Source organism: Molossus molossus, unplaced genomic scaffold (assembly GCF_014108415.1).
Source record: "Molossus molossus isolate mMolMol1 unplaced genomic scaffold, mMolMol1.p scaffold_m16_p_10, whole genome shotgun sequence".
NCBI classification, from domain to species: domain Eukaryota; kingdom Metazoa; phylum Chordata; class Mammalia; order Chiroptera; family Molossidae; genus Molossus; species Molossus molossus.
This window is the reverse complement of record NW_023425345.1, coordinates 86,888,799-86,911,740: the sequence shown is the minus strand read 5'-3', so window position 1 is coordinate 86,911,740 and position 22,942 is coordinate 86,888,799. Positions and strand designations below refer to the sequence as shown.

Sequence of the window (22,942 nt, the reverse complement as noted above, 5' to 3'; positions counted from 1 at the left end):
AAAGCATACAGAACACAAAACGCAAGTTTCAGTCTTCTCTGGAACATTTGCAGTGTCAATGGAAGTGAAGAATGGACATTTTATACAGATATAGTTTATCTTCACACCTGCAATTAAATTCAGGTTCACAAACTATGCCAGGTTTCAAGAACCTAAAATAAATCTCATATATGTAATTTGATCATTTTGGCTCTGATAGATAAAAGAGAGGAAAAGGAGACTTTCCCCCCAAAACACTCAGATCATATTTATGATTATTTCTGGATATATTTTAAAAAATACATTCATGCAAAACTTTCATTACTTTATTGCTTTCAAAGCATTCCAAGCAATCAAAATAATAAAATAATTTGGATAATATATACACACACTTACCCAACATGAAACAGGTAAGGCTTTGCAACATTTAATGAATTTCAGTTAACATTAATAAAAAGTGAAGAAAGAAATTCAAGACATGCAAGGTTTAGGAAAACTATTTCTTATTAGAATATTTCTGAGATATCCATGCCTAGTATCACTGCATACATTAACTTCGTAATGGGCAAATTTGTTGTAGAGGAGATATATTAAAAACAATTTTTCCATGAAAAAACTCTAAGGTGACACATTGGCAATTATAACTCCTTTAACAGAATCAAGAGTGTTGCATGCTATATAATTTGATTCTACTGCTTCATTTGAGTGACTAGAAAGCAGTTGGGGTTTTTAAAGACGGAGAAGCATTTCTCAAGGTTAGCTTTCTCAAACAGAAAATTGAGTGTTACAGATTCCACCTCCCACAGACCAGAATTCACCAGCATTGGTCAGGGGCAAATACACTGGCTCTGTGTCCTCAGTCGCTTCGTGCCATTGCAGCAAGTAGGAGCCAAAGGTAAGTTTTTACACTTGCTTTCTTCTTGGATTAGAGACCTTTTTTCCTACTATAGCAACCTTTAAAAAAATAGTTCAACTTGCTTTGATATTTCCTGGTGAACTTTGATTCAATGGATGGGGTTAGTTTTTTTTATATTTATATTTATGTTATTCTTGGAAAATCCAAAATTCTGAATTAGCTTAGGAATTAATAACATTCAGCAAAATACTTGATCTTAATAGTCATGACAGATGCCAATAAAACTACAGCAGTTTCCAATAAGTTTCTTAAATGAAGTGCCTGACAGATCACATTCTTTGCCAGTATAAAGAGGTACTATTGATTGAAATACTATGCAAAAGAAGAAAATGACGAGATTTTAGGTGTTTAAAAATATATAATGATCATACTAGAATTATACATTTAGAATGTCTTTTTCAGTTACTTATTTTAAAATCTTATTTAAGCATACATTTTCAAAATATTAGGAAATGGATTCAAGTGGGCAGCAATTTCAAAGTTTCAACAAAGACACTACATTAAATAGTGATAAAATGACTTGAAGGAAGAAACATATTTTTAACTAAACATGGCTATAGGTTCTTCCTATTTCTAAGATCCACACAGACTACCTTATTGCTGGTAGCTTTAGGGCATGTGCCAAATGCAGGGAAACTCTAATATGTAGATATTTATAATCAAATACAGAGTAAAGCGAGAAAAGGAACCAGCAAGTGCATCATCTCTTTGAACAATGCAAGTTGCTAGAAATATACAAGAAAATTGCATTTGTTTAGGTTGTGGTGGCCACTGTGAAGGCTTCCCGCTTGCCTATGGGAGAATGGTCCTGGGAGATCTGCAAACCACACTGTTTATAAGTAGGGTTTGTTCGTAAGCACACACAACAGTTCCAAATCTTCAATCCTGCAAAGATCTCTTCAAAAGCAGGTAAAACAGAGGCTTAGTTTATCCAGGGTGAATAAAAAAATGTATTTGAAGAAAGCGTAGAAGGGGATAAAAAGGAGCTCCTTGTACTGCTTCTGATTCCCAGAGGAACTGCATATCCTTCTGCCTGAACCTGCTCCATAAAGACTTTCTTTCAAATAACTGAAGGTCAGTGTGTCTGCCAGTGCATTCAAGTTTAAAGTAATGTTTACCATGAATTCTCTTTCATATATGTACATAGGTACAAACACCATAGATTCTGTTTTTAGACCCAAGAAGTGAATCTAAAACACAAAACCTTTAATATTAGACGTCTTTGATAAAAAGTTTTGAAAATACTTTGCTTCCTCAATAAATAGTCACTAGGTAACGTTTTTGATAGGCCCAACTTAAATGTTTAAAGTTAAACATTATAGATTTTATAAATTAAAATATATGTAAAGGAGCACATAGGCAACTAAAATAATGTCCCAGAAAACATAATGTTCTCATAGGATATAAGAATTGTGCTTATTATAGAATTACAAAACAAAGATTTCTTTAGTCCTGTATGGATACAAATCCCCCTCTGAAATGTGCCTTTTGGACATGCATTCCTATTGCTTCTGACTTTAAACCTTAGGTAGCTATTAAGAATTGAAATTAAAAAAAAAGGACTAAAAGAAATATAACTTTCTGTTCTGCTCCATTTAGTTAGGAACAAGTTTTGAAAAATATTGCATGAAATATTAATATATATGCATACTAAATGATCTATATTTTAATACTACCCAGCAGCAACAAAGAAGTAAAAAGAAAAAAGAATATCATTTTGTCTGAAAAGACCTTAGACTTGAATATACAAAAAGCAGTTATGAGTCCTAGGTGTATGACTAGCTAACTCGGTCTTGGTTTTCTCATCAGTAAAACAGTGTGACATTGTATTGATCAACATCATCACCATCATTCCTCCATTCCAGAGTTGATGAAATACTCTTAATGCTTAGTAAAGTAAAGGCTGTTGTGAATAAATATATTACAATCTTTCTTCATTCCATTTTCCCCATGTTTCTCTATAAAATAAAATCAATTGCACTGTAATTATAGCGTCTACTGCAAATATATGGATAGGTCTGTGCCTTAATTTGAGCACCTGGTATCAATAGTCACCAGAAGCCATACGAGGGCTTGTGTGATGTTTAGAAATTGTCCATGGGAAGAAAGCTACCAGCTTGAGTGCCTCAGTGTTAACATTGATTTATCTACCCTTCCTGTTTAGTGCACACTATTCATGCAGTCTTAGCAATTAAATATTTATTCATTTTAATATTTTATGATTAGGAAAGTTTGGAAAATGAAAGCATTAGCAAGACTTGTTCTGGGACTTGTCATCTTTGATGCTGTTGTGACTGCTCCAACCTTAGAGCCCATCAACTATGACTCAGAAGCTTATGATGCCACCTTGGAAGACCTGGATAATTTATACAACTATGAAAACATACCTATTGACCAAGCTGAGGTACCTTTAAAAACATTGCATGAGGAATTATTGGGGATTGTTCTCTTCACATAGGCTTTTGTTTATTTATAAATTGAGATATTCTGTCTTAATAATTTCATATGAACCTTTTCTCCAAAACATGTTCAATGTTAGAGATTAATGTCGAACTCTTTTGCTCTCTTATGCTTTGCCTTATTTCTTCTATAATTATCAAGTTACAACAGTGAAAATTAAAGGAAAGAGCCATAGTTGGTAAGGGGAAGTAAAAATAATACATATACAATGATGAAGAACATTGGGAAGTTTACTGTAAGGAAAAAATGTGAAATTATAATAAATCAGGAAGTAAAAAAAATATAAAGGACAATGGTTTGGAACAGCACAGTATTCCAAGAGCAAATGTGCTTTTCTAAATAACTGATTATCTCTCAGCAGCAATGTAGGCCTTGGCAAGGGTACAGCCCACATTTTCTAAATCTGATATGACATGTTTCTAATTAAATTCTAGGCTTTTTGCATAACTAAAGTCTACAGATTAATTTTTCTAAATCAGAAAACAAGCAGACCTTGAAATGCTGCAGTGTAATTAATGTACAACATTGACAAAAACTAATTAAGTATAAATAAACCAAAAGGGAAATTACATCATCTTTACAGGATCATAACATATTTTGGGCAGTCATTCAAGTATAAATATTCTTAGAATAATTACTTTCGATAACTAGGAAAATGAAATATTTAGACAAAAGCATATATTTAAATTGTATGGAACTTAATTGGGTAGACCTTAATTGTTCATGTAGTCTTATGAAATATAGGAATCAGAATTTCACAATACAATAGTTCTCACATCTTCTCCCCTCACCCTATTTTTGACTTGCTACTTTTTTCTTTTCTTTTTAAAAAAAATTTTAGCACCCCTTTCCTCTCTTTCACTCTCCCACTTTTTAGTGAAGTTTTAGTCTTGACAGCAAATCACTTTTCTTCTGCACATTAGATATGACTCTATTTTCTAAGTCTTTATTAATAATCAGTTTGATTCATTTTCCTGTATGGCTTTGTTATGTTAAGGAAGCTTTCTGTTAAGAGTTTATGGTCATTAATGACCTGTCTTGCTGTCTGTGATGTCTTTACTTATCAAGGTAAAGTAGGAGAGGAAAATTTTCTAGTGCTTAACTTTTTTCCACCTTGCATAAATATTAAAAAACACCTATCAGTGCCTATCTGCAGCTGTCAACCAAATTAAATATTTCAATGTAAACTTAATTGTCATTTATCCAAAAAGTATTTTATAGAACCTAAGAGGTTTGGTGAGTAGGAAAAGTGAATCCTTTATTTTGAGTAGTGGATTGGATTCAAGGAACTACTTATTGCCTTCAGAAGAAAAAGGCACAATAAAAGAAATACTGAGTAAAACCAAGGCTGCCTTGGGCAAAAACATGACACCAAGGAGCTCGATCTGCAGATATCTTCTAAGCCGTTCCCTGCTGTCAGGATGCCTTTGGCTGCTCAAGAGGCTCTACACATTCGCATGAGATTCTGAAACTCTTCCTGCCACCAAAAAATTTAAGCTAATAGATATAGCTATATAAAGATGATTTAATATACAACCTTTCCTTAGTATTCTTTTATTCTGGAGTAACAGCCTTCCTTTGAGGTACCAAATAGGTGACATTGCATCCTGCTACACCCAGCCCTTACCTCATGCAAACATCCTTGATTTTCACAGGGGCCTCGCCAAGCTCAGTATCACAACAACTAAGGGCTCCAGAGAGCCGCTGATAGTCCCTTGGGGTTGATCAAAATGTACAGTCATCCCTGATTTAACAATTCTTTGTGGTAAAGTCACATTAGAAAACCAATTTATACATCGATGAGATATATAGATATACATATATATGTGCTTTGACAATATAACACATTTGAAGACATAAACTATACATAATTTTTAATAACACAAGGTTTGCCCAGTAGCAAAAATTAATCAACCCATTCAACACCACCTATGATAAAAAAAACCTAAAAACAATATGATAAATAACATGACACAAACAACAAAATTCCAAAGAACTTCAGCTTAGATATTAACAAATTATTAATATACATTGCTTTACAAACAAACAAAGAACTGGTATATAATTCCTCATGGGAAGATATGAGATAAAGTCAATAGATCTAGTCATGTGAATGGATTCTAAAATATAAGTACTCGTGACATTAACTTCTTGAATGCAGTCTTGGAAGTTCATACTCTGGTGACTCCTGGTAAGATTATTTATCTCATATTTAATACTAAGAGCAGTTGTTCTACATGTTCTTGATCCTATGTGACACTTTTTGAATGAACACTGGTTTTATATCTATATAGGATACAGTTGATGAAAAAATTGATGATAAATAACGCACATGGTAAAGGGTGGGATCAGGTTCTTCACTTTTTGTCCTCAATGCCAAAACTACGGTTCTGCTTATTTTAGCCTAAACTTTATTTTATCTATAGAAAAGAAAATTTATATTCTAAAACTCTGCATTTATGAGATAACTAACCAATACTTCCAATACCAATTTCTGTCTTATAAATTCTGAGGCGTGACATCCTGGGCCAATAGAGTAGACCTTTTGGTCCAGATTTTGAATGAGTAATCCCTGAGGCTTTTGCTATATGTGATAAGCAGGATTCTAAAATGTCCCTTAAAGGGCCCATCCCCTGATATGTCCATGGCCTCTATAATTCTCAACATCATGAATTCATTTGGATATCACTCCTGTAATTAGGCCATATTATATAATCTCCTATAAAAAGGAGAGTATCTTGGTCAGCCTGACCTAAACTCATGAGCCCTTTAAATCAGTGTCTTGAGGTTAAGGACAAAATTTGAAGCATAAGAGAAATTCAATGCAAGTGAATGTTGCTGGATTTAAGGACAGATGGGTCCACATAAGAAGGAATGCAGGGATCTCCAGATGCTAAGGGAAAGTGACAGCCAGCGAGCTTATAGGAACCTGAGTCCTGTGGGTACAAGAACCTCTGAGCTCCACATGAAGTCACAGACTTGGGCATCACCTTAATTTTGACCTTGTCGACCCTGAACAGAGAACCCAGTCAGACCAGTCCTGGATTTCTACACACAGACTGTCAGTTAAAAAAAAAGGGGTATAGTTTGAAGCTGTTCAGTTTCCAGAATTTCTTATGCAGCAACAGAAAACCAATAAAATATGAAATAATTACACTTTCTTTTTTTTTTTTTTCCCCTGAAAATCAAATTTGAATTTGCTGCAGCAAGGCTTGTGTTTGTGAGCCCAGTGGTTTATCTGCTCAATGAGCCAAACCATTCTTGCTCCTCAGGTTTGGAATCTCAATAGAACTTAATTGATATTTACTAGTGGTAGTATATTCATTACTTCTTTTGTGGTTGGAAAAGGGTCATGAAAGTATTTCTGTTTTTAAAAATTATATGAAGTAATAGTATTCCAGACTGATGACGTGATTTCTGATGATCTAGAATATCTAGGACCCACTGGACTCTATGTTAGGAACAAACTTTAAGTCCAGCAATTCTATCATAATGCTGTATCTTACTCAGTGGATAGGTACATTTGTCATTATAACATTAAGTTGTTGCATAAGACTAAATATAGATTTTTTTTTGCTTCCTGATGAATAATAGTTAACCCTGTATGAGCACTAATTATGTGCCAGGTACTGTTCTAGGCATTTCACATGTACTGTCTCCTTGATTTCTCACAACAAAACTATGAAGTTATGCTGTTATTTCCAATGAATAGATACAGAGACAAAGAGCAGGTAAGTAACTTGACTAAGATTGCATGGGTATATAATCCTCTTGATGGTATCTTCTCATATCAGAAAATAATCTTCAGCAAGTTAATAAAGGATTGTATTACCTCCCTTAGTTTTCTACCATTTTCTAAATTGTTCTTTTGACTTGATATTGGTTTTAGATGAGCTGAATGTCAAGTGCTCCAACACCCTTAAAAGAGAAAGAGAACCATTCTTCTATGGGCTTATAATGTGAACTAGAAGTAACCTTTACTACTAATAATTAGACAACTCACTGTTATCTAATTACTATTAGAAAGAAGAGCTTAAAACTCACTACTTTAAAGAATAATTGTGAATAGGCATTCTCCAACATATATCTAAGTTCTGGGCAAAACATAAATATATATTATTTTATTATACTTACATATATAATAGCATATCTACATGATGGACCAAATGTAGGTTTACAGATGTGAGTATGTGTAACAGAGTTTATTCTTGTATTATTACTTATTAATTATCATATTTTATTTTCCGTAAGAACAACGGTAAACCTGCTTTTGCCCCATCCTGTATATGCTACATGTTTGATGTCTAGGACCCAGGGGAACGTTTTGCTATTAGCTTTAGTTTATCAGAAAACTACATAGTTTAAAATTTAGTGTTTTTTGAGTGATTTAATTGAGACTGTGTTTTGACCAAGGTAGGTATTTGGTGTCTTCATTTTCATGGCATAATTTGGGGGTTATTGATTGTCCATTTCTCTGAGGTCTAGGAAAAACATTATCCCTGCCCACTCATAATTTCTTTTACCCAGAAAAGTTCTCAGTGACTCTGCTGAAGGAATTAAACTTCCATTCCTCCAGGAAAATGTCCTTGGCTCCATTCACACAATTAGACTTCTGCTCACCTATACTATATTACTCTAGTCTTACATAATTACTTATACTTCACTGCACCTGCGGTGTCTCAATTTTCAAGGAACATCAAGGATGTTATGCTATAGAGTCCATGGAGCACACTTATTGCTGCAGGATGGTGTGGAGGGCATTTTCGATGAGGATGTGGAGGACAAATGCCCCCCATACCTCAGTGTCAGAGTGGGCTGCAACTTTTATGGAATTTTTTTTTTTTTTTTTTTGCTTTTCTGTGATCTACATCTTGTACCTTAGTATGGTTGTCATTTTGCTCAGAATCCTGGAGCTTGATTTTTGCCTCATTTTCCCCTGATTTCATATTACTTTCCCTACCTTTCTTCTCCTATGATCCTCTCCTCCTCTTATACATTTCTGAAGTAGATGTGGAATGAGACAGGGTATGCATTCATAAATAAAAACACATAACTATTAAAAAAAAAAGCCATGAGTAATAATTGATCAATAGGAAACTTCTTGAATACTAAATGCTTTCTTTTTTATAACTCACAATTGCTTTTAAAATTAAGGTAAATTTTTCTCTTTCATAGAGAGAACAAGCAGATAGATTGTTTAAAACCATCCTTATAAAGAAAATTTCCATTGAAATAAATAAATTCAGCTTTAAAATATCATTTATAGATAAAGAAGCTATAGGCTTCATCAAAAGAATTAAATGTAAATTTAGTGGAGTTGTAGGGATGAGAGAGAACTCAGCGAAGGCAGCTGTATCAATGAACAATTGAGCAATGATTTCTTTTCTCTTGTCATCATGATGCTTTGGTACCATGCAAAATAATTTTATGATATATGTTGATGCCCTTAACATCATTAAGTAGATGCAAACTAATCTTGGGCAACTTACAGAAATCAATGTCTACTTTAGATAATGACATATAACAAGGATCTCACTTTGGACAATTTATACAGTATGTTTCAAACTTTTAAACATATGCTTTGCACATATAACATCACTTATTAGAAAAACTAACTTGTTAAAGTTTTAGTCAACCTGAAATAAATATTATTTTCAGGATATGGTGAAAAAAAGCTAATCTTTCCCTTCATCCTTCTTCATGGAAGATGCTCTGGAGGACAAGAAGGAAGAATTTTGCTGACAAGCTTTCAATATGGTTGTCTGATTGACTTTCCATATGCTTCTTTTAAAAACAGTGATAAACAGCCGTGGCCGGTTTGGCTCAGCGGTTGGAGCGCCGGCCTGCGGACCAGAGAGTTCTAGGTTCGGCTCCCACTAGGGGCACGTACTAAAAATAAAATAAAAGCAGTGATAAACCATTTGATTCTTAGTTTAAGGTATTTGAAAACCTTAAGAAAGGTGAAGATACAAAAATATACAATCATGTAAGATCATCAGGACAAAAGAAAAGCACACTGATAGAATCTGCCAGTGACTTGTTTTGTGTTTGAGTTTGTATCACACATTATTTATGAGACCACACACCTAAGTTAATTCTTATAACTATCCCTTGAAATAAGACATGATGATTATTATTACTATTATTATTTTATGAGCAACTGAGGATCAGAGTTTTGTCCAAGGTTATTCAGCCTAGAAAGTTTCAGGGTAAAATTTAAACCAGATTCTTTTGATGCCAAACCACAGGGACTTTGGCACCAAACACCTCCATTATTTTTCTGCCTCTTCTCTTTAATCTTTAGTTTTGCTAGCTGTGTCCAATATTGAGGTTTCTTTTCTTTGAAATTAAGTAATTTGATTAATAGGAATCAGAAAAAAACAAGAATTTTTAAGTGATTACAATGAACATAATATCCAAGCAGCTCTCTGAGCTGTCAAAGTATTTAAAGGAGAGAGGTAAGACGACCCTTCCGAACTGAAGGCTGCTTTGTCAGAAATATGGGGACTGAGCGATCTTTGCCAAACACACTTCTTCCTCATCCATTTTCAAGATAAAATACAAAATAAGATACAGCTTTCATTGCCAGTGTTCGTGGTCACATTCTTTTAGATAATTAATATGGATCACTTAAATCAATTTGAGCACTGGACTTATGTTTAAGGCAGAATTCCACTGGGCTTAACGTAGCTACATGCCAGTGTGTGAAACCTGTAAGGATATTCCTCAGTTATCCAGGCTGAACAACTCGGAGGCTTTTAATATGTTTGGAAACCAATTGTTGACATAATAGTAACAACACAGAACAGCTTCAAGTTTTACTATCAACTGGTGGGATAATTTAGAGGAAAGATAAATTTTTAATTCTGTTTGTTTAATAAAAACCTTCATCTAGGCTAGAGTGAAAATCCAGATAACGTTCTGGATTTCAAATGCTTAAAAAAGAGAGAGAGAGAGAGAAAGGCTTATAATTTAAATATCTGTTGAAGATCTGGACTCACTGGTGAGGCATTTACTAGCACAGTGGGGATCCTAAGCTAAATAAATAAATAAATAAATAAATAAATAAATAAATAAATAAATAGGTGAGAACATATTGCCTGGGCACTTACACCATTAATGCACACACACTGCAGAGTTGGTGGACAAAACCACTGGCCTCCGCTGTTGCTCACGCATGCACCCACTCTACACTGGAAGGGCGGTCTTCACAGTGCTGAGTGACGTGGGCTCTGGAGTCAGACCCCCGTGTGAGTCCTAAGTCCATCCCAGCATCCGTGTGGCCCGGATAGTCAAACAATGCCTCTGAGCCTCAGCTTCCTATTTAGAAGGTACCTAGTGAAAATTAAATAAGAGAAGCGTTTACTGTTTAACTTATAGCCTGGCACAGAGCAGATATTTATTAAATGTTAGCTTTGCCATCAAATCACCTATTCAACAAATAGTCACTGAAGCTTATCCACTGGGGACCAGGAAGTCTTCATGGGAGAGGTGGGATCTGAGCTGTAGTAAAGGCTAATTTCACTGGGCATGGGTTCACTTTAGAGCCACCTACCAATTGTTTGTTGAGAACCAGGTATAGGGGCAGGGAAATTAGACCAAGTCCCTCCTTGTACCTCAGGACCTCCCAGTCTAGTCATCTCATAAACACAATCTCAATACAATAAAGGAAGTAAAAAAAAAAAAAATATATATATATATATATATATACACATACACACACACACATATACACACATATATGTGTGATATATATAAATATTTTTATGTGTGTCCTATATAGACACATAATGTGAACAAGATCTGTAGTTATCCATTGGGACATAAGATTTTTATGAGTTCAGTCACAAAATACATACATATACTGAGAAATTATGTCCCCATCTGTCATCAGTCACAGTCCTGACAACAAATGTGAAATACAAATTATTTTATTCATGTGTTTATCCACCATCTTTTCTGAACAATATTTAAGGCTACTTACATAACTAAAGGCTATAATGTGCACAAAAATAGAGATGTAAATGAACATAGATTTGAATATAGATAAGATATCTACATGCAATAATATCTCATTGTATAATACAAAAAATATAGAGTATATTGCATTCTCCACAATATTATATCTTGTATTCTTTATTATTATTTGTTATACTGCATTATGGTATGAAAATATAAATTAAGAAAGTGAGGCAAGGTAAAAATAAGTGGGGAACATAATAGAAACCAAGAGTCAGGAAGATATGAGAATACATAATATTTTGTATTCTAATACATATAGATATGTATATTGAAGACAATACGTGTGAGGTTTTAAGAGACATGCTCCTCCTCTACCCTATGTAACTTAAGAATCAATTGAGAAATAGAAATGGGACTCAGACAAATGAGTTCAAAATATCCTCTTTATTACTGATAAAACCCAGATTGAAATGCATGACTTAGATCCGAAGCAACTATGAGACTCCTGCCACAGGGCTCCAGAAACAGACCAGGTCCTTGGTTGCAGACAAGGTTGATCAACCACAGGCCTCAGAACAGCCTGGTTCAGGAAATCTCAGTGCATTCATGGTGGGACAGAAGAGAGAGCACGTTCTTCGTAGGCAGGCAATCCCCCAGTAGGGAAGATGAACCACCTAGGCCCAGTTCCTTCTTCCCTCACCATGACCCTAGTAACTCTTCATCTCCCAGGAAGGGTGAGTAAAGGAACCCACACAGGACGTACCCACCCCCCGGGAGGGTGGCATTTCAAGCCAACAGGCTTAACCATTACTTCCAATATAGTTCTCACCTTTAAGAGAGAAAATCAACCTCTTTATTGGACAGTCGTGCTCATACCCACCTGAGACCCACCCCCATGCCAACCACCACTCTTAGATATCCTCTGGAAATCTATAGATTTTGACCCCAGAAGGCTCTGAAATGGATCTGAGAGCATCAATGAATTTATCTCAAAGTCCTCTCTGTACCGGAGATTGAACTTTCACTCTCAGTTCTATGCTCTATCTCAAATTATATCAAGCCACGTGATTTCATAACAGTGCGTAAGAGATGTTGTGCAATGAAATTAAATGCTAAGGAACTATACTCCAATAATACAATTCCAGAAACATAAAGATGACACAAATTTATGTGTAACTCCTTTACTTCTCTGAAGTTTTTGAGGAAAAATAAAAGACTACAGATTAGAGTTGAAACTTATTTAGGTCCAAAGAGATTGCAGTACAAATTCAGAATTGTTTGCCTTTTGATTTTAAAGTCCAAAGAATATGCAGTTCAAATGCCCCTTCGCCATTTCCCTTTGCTTCATCTCAGCTAGACAAATTCTTAGTGCTTGGGTCAAGCTGGATTCTCCCAATAACTGCAGCTTGAGTGGACTTTTCCAGATACAAATGTATTCCCTTCAGAAGTACAAACATTATTAGTTCATTGCAAAGTTTCCCGTGACCTTGACATTTGAAGAGAATGAAGCATTAATTGCACGCATATTATGATCACAACACTGACTTTAACTTCCATCAAATTTAAAAACAAATCAATTCTGAGTCCCTAACGTAGTTAGTCTAGGCAAAAGTACAGTCCCCAAGTCAGTACATAGTGCTGCAAGAGACCCAAGAAGAGGTTTGGTGGTAACTGAGAACTTAGAAGATGGAAGAAGTCTTGGTACAGCCTCATCCAGATGTTGGTCAGCTTATGTTCGTTGTTCCTCGTCTGCATACTTGGAGCTCAAACCCAGTCTGGAGACATTTTCCACCAGGAGTTCAGTGACGGCACTGTTTCACCATTATTCGAGGAGTTGTTCTCAAAGTGTGGTACCTGAACTGACAGCATCTGCATCACCTGGGAACTTGCCAGGAATACAAATTTCTCAGATGGCACTCCAGACGTAAGGAATCAGAAACTCTAGAGGAGGGACCAGCCATCGGGGCATTTAACAAACCCTCGGCTCATCCTGATGCCCTGAGGATCCGAGCCACGCTGAGTTCAGAAACCTCATGGCTTGCATCCCAGGGTAGCATGTGCGATGTTCCTGTTTTCTAGCACAATTTTTAAGTGGACAGTGCTGGCAGGCCCAGTCGCCTTGTCTACTTGAAGCTCCTTTCTGTGTCTTTCCTGCATGCTCGAAACTTTTCCATCCCCACTTGTCTGCAGCCCTGGGTTTCTGGCACCTGATGCTGCCCGGGGTTTGTGTCTGTCAGGTGACAGGCTCTCTTGGGGGCAAGACTTCACCCAGGGGGTTCCCCAGCCTGGAAACTCTGTGTCCCACTGGCTTCTTCTACCCCTGCTTCCTGCTATGGAATTCAGGAAATTTACCTCCCAGGGAGTTTCCTCTTCCCCATGTGTTGTTGTTGTTTTTTTTTTCAGCTGAAGAATCAACCTCAGCAGATTCCTGAACTGACACTGATGTTGATGTTTCTGAAGCCTGTGGCCCTTGGGAGCCTAATGAAAAACAATCCTTCTACTGGATTCCCCTCAAGACTTAACATTTCAAAGTTCTGGGGCTTAATTAGCATATCTGCCTCACACATCCTATTCTGCAGAATAAGTTTTCCCTCTAGTGTGGTGCTTCTCAACCTTGGCCATTTATTTTAATAATTTATAGAGCTTTTAAAAACCCCAGTGCCTGGGATTCACCCAGACGATTGAAATCCGAATCTCTGCGGGTGGGCCCAGCTTAGCGTGTGACATCCCTCAGCTATTCTTTCAGGGTGAGTCACATACTGTTTCTGTTTAACCAGCTTAATATGCTTTTCCATTTGGTCCATTTACTTCCCTAGTACGTGTGCTGAAAGGGAGCCTTCTCTTTTCTCTCTGGTCTGGGCGTTTGTTTTTCTAACATAGTCCTCTAGATTTTGTTTTGTAGCATCTTTTATAGAGTCAGATAGGATTGTTAAAAAATCAGTAAATTATAAATTTGCCAAAAGTAACGTTGTTCAAGAAAATTGTAGACATCTTCATATTTTTCAGTTAGGTTATCTCCCACCGTACTAATTTCTACGGGACTGGACTCGGCCTGTCATTGTCCTGCCTTGTCCTCCTATAAACTGCCCAGTTTTCACTGGGTCTTTCTTAATTCCACAGATTTGTTTTTATTCTAACACTTCTAAGTAAGGTACAGTAAACCCTGTCTGGAGTGTGCTGGCAACAGAGAGGCTCACACTGTGTTTGTTTAGGTCCACATAGGCAGGCATGAAAATCGTTCATAAAGCATTGCTTGGTCAAGATGTCAACCATCCCATTGTACAATATAAGATGCAGATAGGTGGGCCCCAAAGGGTAATCACAGTGACATTAATCTAATCTCTCTGTTCACATTCAATGTGGTCTTTAAAGAGGTAAATTGTATGTAAGCAAATACATATTATTCCTATAAAACACATGAGAAGAAGAAATAAAATAGATCTAACAGATGTTGCAGCTAGGTCAAATATATTTGTGTGTTCTCTTTGGTATTATCAAAACTCTAATTAAAGATGTAAATATGAAAAAAATAAATCTAGGACATTTAAGGTAAAACCTCTCACTATAACTATATGGAATCTATAACATATATAGAAGGAAGATTCAAGGGGATCAATATGTTTAGTATTGAGAGAACAAAGCATGATAGACAACAAATTCAGAGATTTTTTTGGAAAGAATACTTCATTGATTTTTAGAGAGAGAGGAAGGGAGAGAGAGGGAGAGAGCACGCCCCCTACTTGGCGGGGATCAAACGCACAACCTGGGCATGTGCCCTGACTGGGAATTGAACTGACAACCTTTTGGGGCACAGGACAATGCCCAACCAACTGAGTCATAACTGCCAGGTCAAATTTAGAGATTTGACCCTTAAAAATCAGCCCCTCCTTTGGTAGTCCTCCCTATGCTATAATAGGGCTGATTAGCCTAGAGTCCTTTGCCCTGGTTCTACGGTCATCAACAATCTTTTTCTTTTAAAAAATTTATTACAGATGTCTTCCACTTCTTTCCTCTTTACCCACCTCCACCCAGCCCCCTCACCTCCATCACCACACTGTTGTCTGTGCCCATGGACTAAGCATAAATATTCTTTGGTTAATATCTTCACTTCCTTTCATCCAGTCCCTCCACCCTCCACCCCTCTGACCTCTGTCTGTCTGTTCCATGCATCCATAACTCTGTTTCTATTTTGTTCGTCGGTTTATTTTGTTCATTAGATTCCACATTTAAGTAAGATCATATGGTATTTGTCTTTCTCTGTCTGGCTTATTTTGCTCAGCATAATAATCTCCAGATTCGTCCATGTTGTTGCAAAGGGAACGAGAGCCTTTTATTAACCAGTCTCCCAAGCGAGAGCGCAGAGACCACAGAGCATACGGCGGTGGCAACAAGAGGGTTCAGGTTAGCATTCTTTTGAATTTGTTTAAAGTAATTCTGCCTCGAAGAGATAAAGTCAGGCTTCTAAATTTGTGAAATTTGGCAAGGCTTTAGCACTGATATGAGCAGTAGAAAAAAATTTAATGTAATAATTATCTCTTCCAAAGACGATTGGCTATAAGCTAGTCCTCCCTGGAGCATCCTCCATAAATGCACATGTTTTTCTATTCAAAACACTCCATGATAATATATACATTATCAACATCATCATCATCATCATCACTATCATCATTATCACCAGTGAATAGCAGTTTTATGCAGACAAGTTCTGCATATTAAAAGGCATGGTTTATTATACTCCGTGCCTCAATAAAGACTGTATTAGAAGGAACAATTTGGGTTGTGTTAGGATAAAAAAGATTAAAACTTAAAAAAAATAATACTAAATTACTCCATTATAAAATAAAGAGTTAGAGCTTGGAAGTTTCAAATTTCTTGTTTTTCAGTTCAACTGCTTTGTTGCAATTACTGAAATTTCCTCCTTCCCCCTATCCCATCCTCATGAGATTACTGATTTCAGCCTACACCAAATCGACCTTCTGGCATTCTTACTTGGGGAACACGGGCAATAGGGGTAAAGGGAATATGAATTCACTCAGCTGTTAGATAATGTTGCTAATGCCTTTGCCAAAGTTTCTTACCAATATTACGTGGGGACTTTCAGTAGAACTAGATGATACATTTGTGAGAACTGGATATTGGAGACCTATTAAGTTTCTGGAGTCCACGGGGATGATAATGAATGAAATCCTGAATAAACCAGGGTAGGACTGAAGTGGAAACTCTTTTTGATGAGTAAAAATAGAATATTGTCATTTTCTGGTAACAAGAAAAGACAATATAAACATGTGAACAACAATGACAAAAGGGTGCTGAGGTTGCTGAAGAAAACACAGACCAGAGAGAATATGGTGAAATGAAACCTTTAAACTATCAGTTCTTATTCCTTCTGCACTGAATTTTTCTCTTAAACATTGCATTAAAGACAAAGTAGCATTACCACCTGTAGAGCTATGAATGTATAAAGAATAACCATACTTTAGGGTACGTTTTTAATTTTTTTTTTTAATATACATATTTTTTCATAAATACATACATAATATTCTAGTAGGTCAATATCAAATGTCATGGTTTAATACTATTTTGATTTAAGCAGAAAACCACTAATTTTGGTATTTGACCTAAGACATTTATTAGTTATATAGATTTATTCATTTTGACTTAAGTTTAATAAAATACTGATGTTTAAAAATAAAAAAGTTAAAATATGGTAAATTTACTCAAATTTAGTGGTATAATATTTCAGAAGGTACTACACCAAGAAACTATGATCAAAGAACAATTGTTTGTAAAAGAGAAATCAGAGAAAATAAGAGAGACAAAAAAAAGTACATTTATTTTTTTTCTAATGTTAATGATATGAACTAGGTAAATCAACCCATAAACTATTTAAAATTGTTCTCTCAGTATAATTAGAAAATAGATAAGAAACCCAAAATTGTCAGTGTCTATATTAGGGAAAATTATATTAGCAGCTGTATCAAACAATTCCAAAATCCCAATGGTTTAACACAATAAAAATATATATCTTGCTGACAGGATTGTCCAGTGCAAGTCAACAAGTTTACTGTCCTCCAAGTAGTTTATTCAGGGGTTCAGGCTTCTTTCAGGCTAGAGCGTCACCATCTCCACGTCAGGACTTCGGGTTCACAGTGGGATCTTCTGTTGACAGGTTGAGGGAAGGAAAGAATGTGTAGAAAGTGCACTTGCTTTGTACTGATGAGGACCGTATGGGGCACATTACTGTCTCTCCCAGGTGTCTCTGGGGAACCCTCATTCCATTGGCCAGAACTAGCCACACGACTCGATCCAGATTCAGAGAAAGTGAAAAATATATTTCAGCTTTACCCCCAGGAGGAAAATAAATCAGTTTGGCGAATACATGGGTTTGTCTCCATCATCATGTGTAACCAGGCTACAGTTTCATCCTGACATAATACTTTTTTCTCACTAAAGTGAGAGGATATAATAATAAATGCTGCTTAAATTTTACAACCCAGCCCTGGCCGGTTTGGCTCAGCAGTTAGAGCGTCCACCTGCAGTCCGGAGAGACCCGGGTTCGGTTCCCACTAAGGGCACGTACCTCAGTTGCAGTTTGTCCCTGGCCCTGGTTGGTCCTGCGGGTGGCAGCCACTCGATGTGTCCCTTTCACATCGATGTTTCCCTCTCTCTCTCTTCCTCTCTCTCCCTCCCACTCTGTCTGTACAAAGAATGGAAAAATGTCCTCGAATGAGGAAAAAAAAAAATTTTACAACCCATCTCCATGAATGTTATGGGATATTTTCATCCTTGTCAATTTCAGGGGAGGAATGATTGACAACCAAGTGCTCCTACTGGACCTCATGGCTTTGGGATGGTCTTCAGCCTTCAGGTTCCTATATAATCAGCTGTGATCAGATCAGACTGTAGGTTGATGAATCGTGCCTAGCGAAAACCATATGAGGCTTAAAATATGAACGAGAAAGCCCATTGATGGGTTTATAATATGAATAGCAGTTCCCAGTAATGATAATGCTCCCTTTCCCTATTCAGAGCATCTCTTTCTCAGACTAAAGGTGCCTAAAAGGCTGAATTATTCAGAAGAATTTTATTTGGCTGAGTACAGAATCACAATTAAGGAAGTGAAGTAGTCTTGTGGCAGGACTGATCCAATTCAAGCTGTAGTCTTAACTGCTTAGAAACTGTGTGACCTCAGGCAATTTTATCAGCCCTTCCACCTCTCATCTTCCCCTTACAAATCGACCAGACGTGCACAATTATTGCACCTGTACATAGAGTTGTTCTGAGAGTGACGTTCCAGTCCATGCAAAGAGTATGACAGTTTCGCCTTTGTAGTGAGTATTCAACCCATGACAATTATTTTCAGCTAGCTCATGATGACATCAAGTGAAATCTCTTTTCTCCATGTCAGACATGATCTCTTGAGTGATTATATTTGTCTGCGCCTCAGGGAATGTCCACTGCAGACACAGAGATGTGGAGCCATAACTAATCTCTTTCCACACCTGCTCTCTCATGCACTTACAGTAAAAGTTCTTACTCCGATATCCAAAGCACCTCTTAAAGTATTAAAATTTGTCATAGTTTACCTGTACTGATTCAACAATAGTTATCAGCCTACTAATTGCTAGACTTAATGAGGTAGAAGCTGGGAATATAATGGTGAAAAACACAATCATAAGATATATATTTACCTTTGTGGGGAGAAACGTATTAATCAAATATTCAGATATACAACATAAAAATCAGTATCAGTTATCAGTATCGGTTATCTTTTGTTGTGTAACAAATAATTGCAAATTTTGGTGGCTTAGAACACTATTTACTTCGCTCACCCTTCTGGAGTTCAGCACCGTGTGCTGCTCTGTGCTCTCAGTGTGCACTGGGCTCACGCGTGTGTCTGCAGCCAGCGCTGCGCTGGTTTGGGTTCGGTGAGACTCTGTTGTCCTGTATGGCTTTCTTCTGCTCCATGTGCTGTCTTATCTTCCAACAGCTGGTCCAAGTTTGGTCACATGATGACAGGGCAGAGTTGCTAGGGAGCAAATATTTCTGGAGAACCTTCAAAACTGACACTGTTCACCGAAATGAATCAGGAGACCAGTCTAAATTCAAGGGATGAGAAACTAGCATCCAGTTTTGATTGCAGGAGTTGAAAAAATTGTATTGCAAAGGGGCATGAATCTAAGGAAGGGATAATTGCAACAATTAAAAAAAATCTCTCACAGATGTAATGGTTGATGTGCCAAAGAGAAGTATACAATATTCTGATGGCCAGCAAGCATATGTGTCTTATTCAGGGAGATCAGGAGTAGATTCCCTGAGAAAGTAAGACTTAAACTGGATATGAGGGCTAAATAAACAGTCAATTACAAGAAAACTTTGGGAGATGTTGGATAAGTCTATTACCTTAAATGTGATGATGGCTTATCACAGATGTTTGCATATGTTCAAAGTCATCTGACTGTATACACTAAGTATGCAAAATTATCAGTTATCCTTCAATAAAGCTGCTGAAATGAAAAGAATATACAACTTTTTAAAAGATGGGAAGTGGAAGAAACTCTAAGCAGAAATATTAGTGCATACAGATGCCCTATAGAAGAAGCAGCATGCAGCTTATACGGAGCTAAAGATGGTCAGTGCACCAAAGAGCACAGTTGGTGTGACATTGAGGAAGAGGACACTAGAAATGCTAAACCCATGAGGACCTTATAAGTAAAAGAATTTTGAGTTTATTCTAAAAGTAATAGCAAACACTTCTGTGGCACTTACTATGTGTCTGGCATTATTCTAAGAGTTTTGTGTGTATTTACATTGTCATCTTAACACAGCTGTATAGTTTATACCAGGGTTTTACAAACAGAGAAACATCACAGCTAGAGTAATGTCAAATCATCCAGTCTGAATCCTTCCTCTTACCCTTTATGTTACAGGGCTTTTGCAGGGCCATTGTTCTCATGGTTATTGAGAACAATCAAAAACCATTAAAGGAAGAATTAAGAAACAGCTAATAGTTTTGTCTTTTTCAGAGTTTATTCTCACTTCAGGGTGAGTATCTACTGAAGGAGATTCCAACTTCCTGTAAGTGGATTGTTGTCCTATTCCAGGCAAGAGAGCATAATAACATTGACTATGGTGATGGTAGCAGACAGAGAGAAAGAATAGTGATAACAATAATATGGACAGGAAAAATGGACAGTTGATCACAACTCAAGTGTAATGCTTGGTACAGATGTAGTTGATTAAATACTTATAAAAAGAAGCCAACCTTCCACCGTGTACAAATTCAGCTTTTCATTCAGTGATCTCTTCATTCCTACATGAAGGTAGGAATTAATCCCGAGTAACTTGAATTCTTTCATAGCATTCTTTCCATCACACATACATTATATTTTTCTGGAGTCCCTCCTTAGAAACTTAGCTGCAGATTAAGTGCTAACATTTAAAAATATCAAAGAACCTAAATAAATAAATAAATAAATAAATAAATAAATAAATAAATAAATAAAATGCAGTAAGTTTTATTAGCTTAAACACAAGGCTTAATGGTAGCAGATGGTTTGTGATCACCCTAAACAGGCTTGGTCAGCACATTCAACAAGAAGTCTGTAGTGAAGGCATTCTGTGGCAAAGGGTAATAAGGAAGAAGTAGGACCGCTGTTCCTGAACACACTATTTTTTCATATTTTTACTCTGAAATAAATTAAGTAGATGTAATGGTAGCAGGGTGGTGATACAAATCATTTAGATGTGTTTTTTTGCTAAGGGACAAATGGATTTGGTAAAAATTATTTTTAACCAAATATTTTTGTCACTTAAAATGGGTCTGAGTACTTGGACAGGAAGATTCTTCTATGGACAACTCTACAGATTATGGGCGAATGGAAGTCTTCACTTGTTTGCAGTATTACTAATAACAATGTAAATATCACTGGGGAAAATGTGAGTACACATAATCTGGTATATGAAATGTGACAATTGTCACCATGGCTGGTTTTGCTCAGTGGTCAGAGCATGGGCCTGAGGATCAAAAAGTTGTGGGTTCGATTCCAGACAAGGGCACATTCCAGGGTTTCAGTTGGGTCCCTGTCCCTGATCAGGGTCATGTGGGAGGCAACCAATTGATGTGTCTCTCTCACATCAGTGTTTATTTTTCTCTCTCTCTCCCCCTCCCTCCCACTCTATCTGAAAATAAATGGAAAAATATCCTCTGGTGAGGATTTAAAAAAAAAAAGGAGAAAGAAATGTGACAATTATTTTCTACTGAGAGTCCTTATTTCTCAGGGAGAAGGATTTTGAGACACTTCAAGGTCATTTCAGTCCCCTTTACCCTAAGAAATCCTGAGGCACTGCTTGTTTACGGAGGGTCAAGGCTGTGCATGGTCAGGAGACTGAGGCAGGCCCGAAGACTCTTCCTGGCACTGCTCTCTCTCCAGACTGACATGGACCTTCCTGGGGAGGTTAGAGCTCACTCTACCCTGTCACTCCCTGTGGACGAAGCAGTTTTTATCTCTGGCGTCAGTAGACTCTTTCATGGACATGAAGTACATGGCTGAGCACAGTCTATCTGGACATAAACGATCTAAGGCCAGGTGAACAAGACAATAGAAATACACAACTTACTGCCAACCACAAGCACCACAAGCATGCACCCTGCTGATCGGAGGCCAAGAAGACAGGCAAGTACAGTAATGACTAAGCGCAAGGTCACCTGGAGGACTGACCCTTTATATTGTGTTTTTAAACTTCAAGGAAACATAATGAGCCAATTAAAAAGTCAGTTCCTTGGGAAGCAAGTCAGAGTCAAAGAGGAGGTGTAAAGAAGAACGGAGAAAACCTAAACGAATTGGAAATTTGTATCAGAGGCTCAGTTACATATGTTGCGTTTGCATGTTATTGATTGCAGCTTGAGAAGAAGGGGCAGGGACGACTCTCTGGCCATTTGTGTCTATTCCCAAATGTAAGTTTCTGCTGCATAAGCATAAAAGTCTGCCACAGGGAAGGGCAGGTGGTCCTGTCTCCCTGGCCTCATTTCCTTGCATGCTTTGCCTCACAGTTCCATATCACATTGTGAAAACTGGGCAGAGGGAAAGAAGACAGAAAGCTGGGATCACTTCGATTCCGTAGTGACAACTAATGTGTCCCCAAAAGTCTCTCCAGGCACAGTACTTTGAAGTTACAGTTCTGCTATTTGCTGAACCAAAAAGACATTCCTTTTCCTTGGTCTTAAAATAATCGCTCACCATTCCCATTTCAATAGCAAGTAAGCACGAACAAAACAATTTCTGATCAACACAAAAGCTGTTTCGCCTCATTACGGTGGATGACAAGTGAAATCTTACAGCTTCACATCAAATCAGTGGAAAAACAATTATCTGTAAAAAATATGTGCAAACATTTTTCCTATAAAGCCAAAGAGTCAAGGCAACGTGTCTGGAATGTGTTTCTCCCTTTAGGCTGCCTCCATTCCATGAAACATCTGTCTCAATTTCCGCTCTTCCTGGAGCCTCCTTTTGGTCTCTCTGCGTATCCATTTCTTCTGGATCTGACTCATTCTGACGCTGCAGATGGAGCCCGTATGTCTCTCGGCTTAAAGAGGTGTGCCCAATCTTCTCAAGTGGAGAATTT

General features: G+C 37.0%; 1 protein-coding gene across 1 annotated transcript in view; it reads left to right on the top strand.

The window, feature by feature from the left end:
* Positions 1–839: 839 nt before the first annotated feature.
* EPYC (epiphycan) overlaps positions 840–22,942 on the top strand; it is a 43,784-nt gene continuing 21,681 nt past the window's right edge. Inside the window, exons 1-2 of the mRNA XM_036252414.1 lie at positions 840–874; positions 3,122–3,299. Coding sequence (XP_036108307.1) covers positions 3,135–3,299 — 165 coding nt within the window. The 5' untranslated portion in view covers positions 840–874; positions 3,122–3,134. The remainder of the gene's footprint in view (positions 875–3,121; positions 3,300–22,942) is intronic.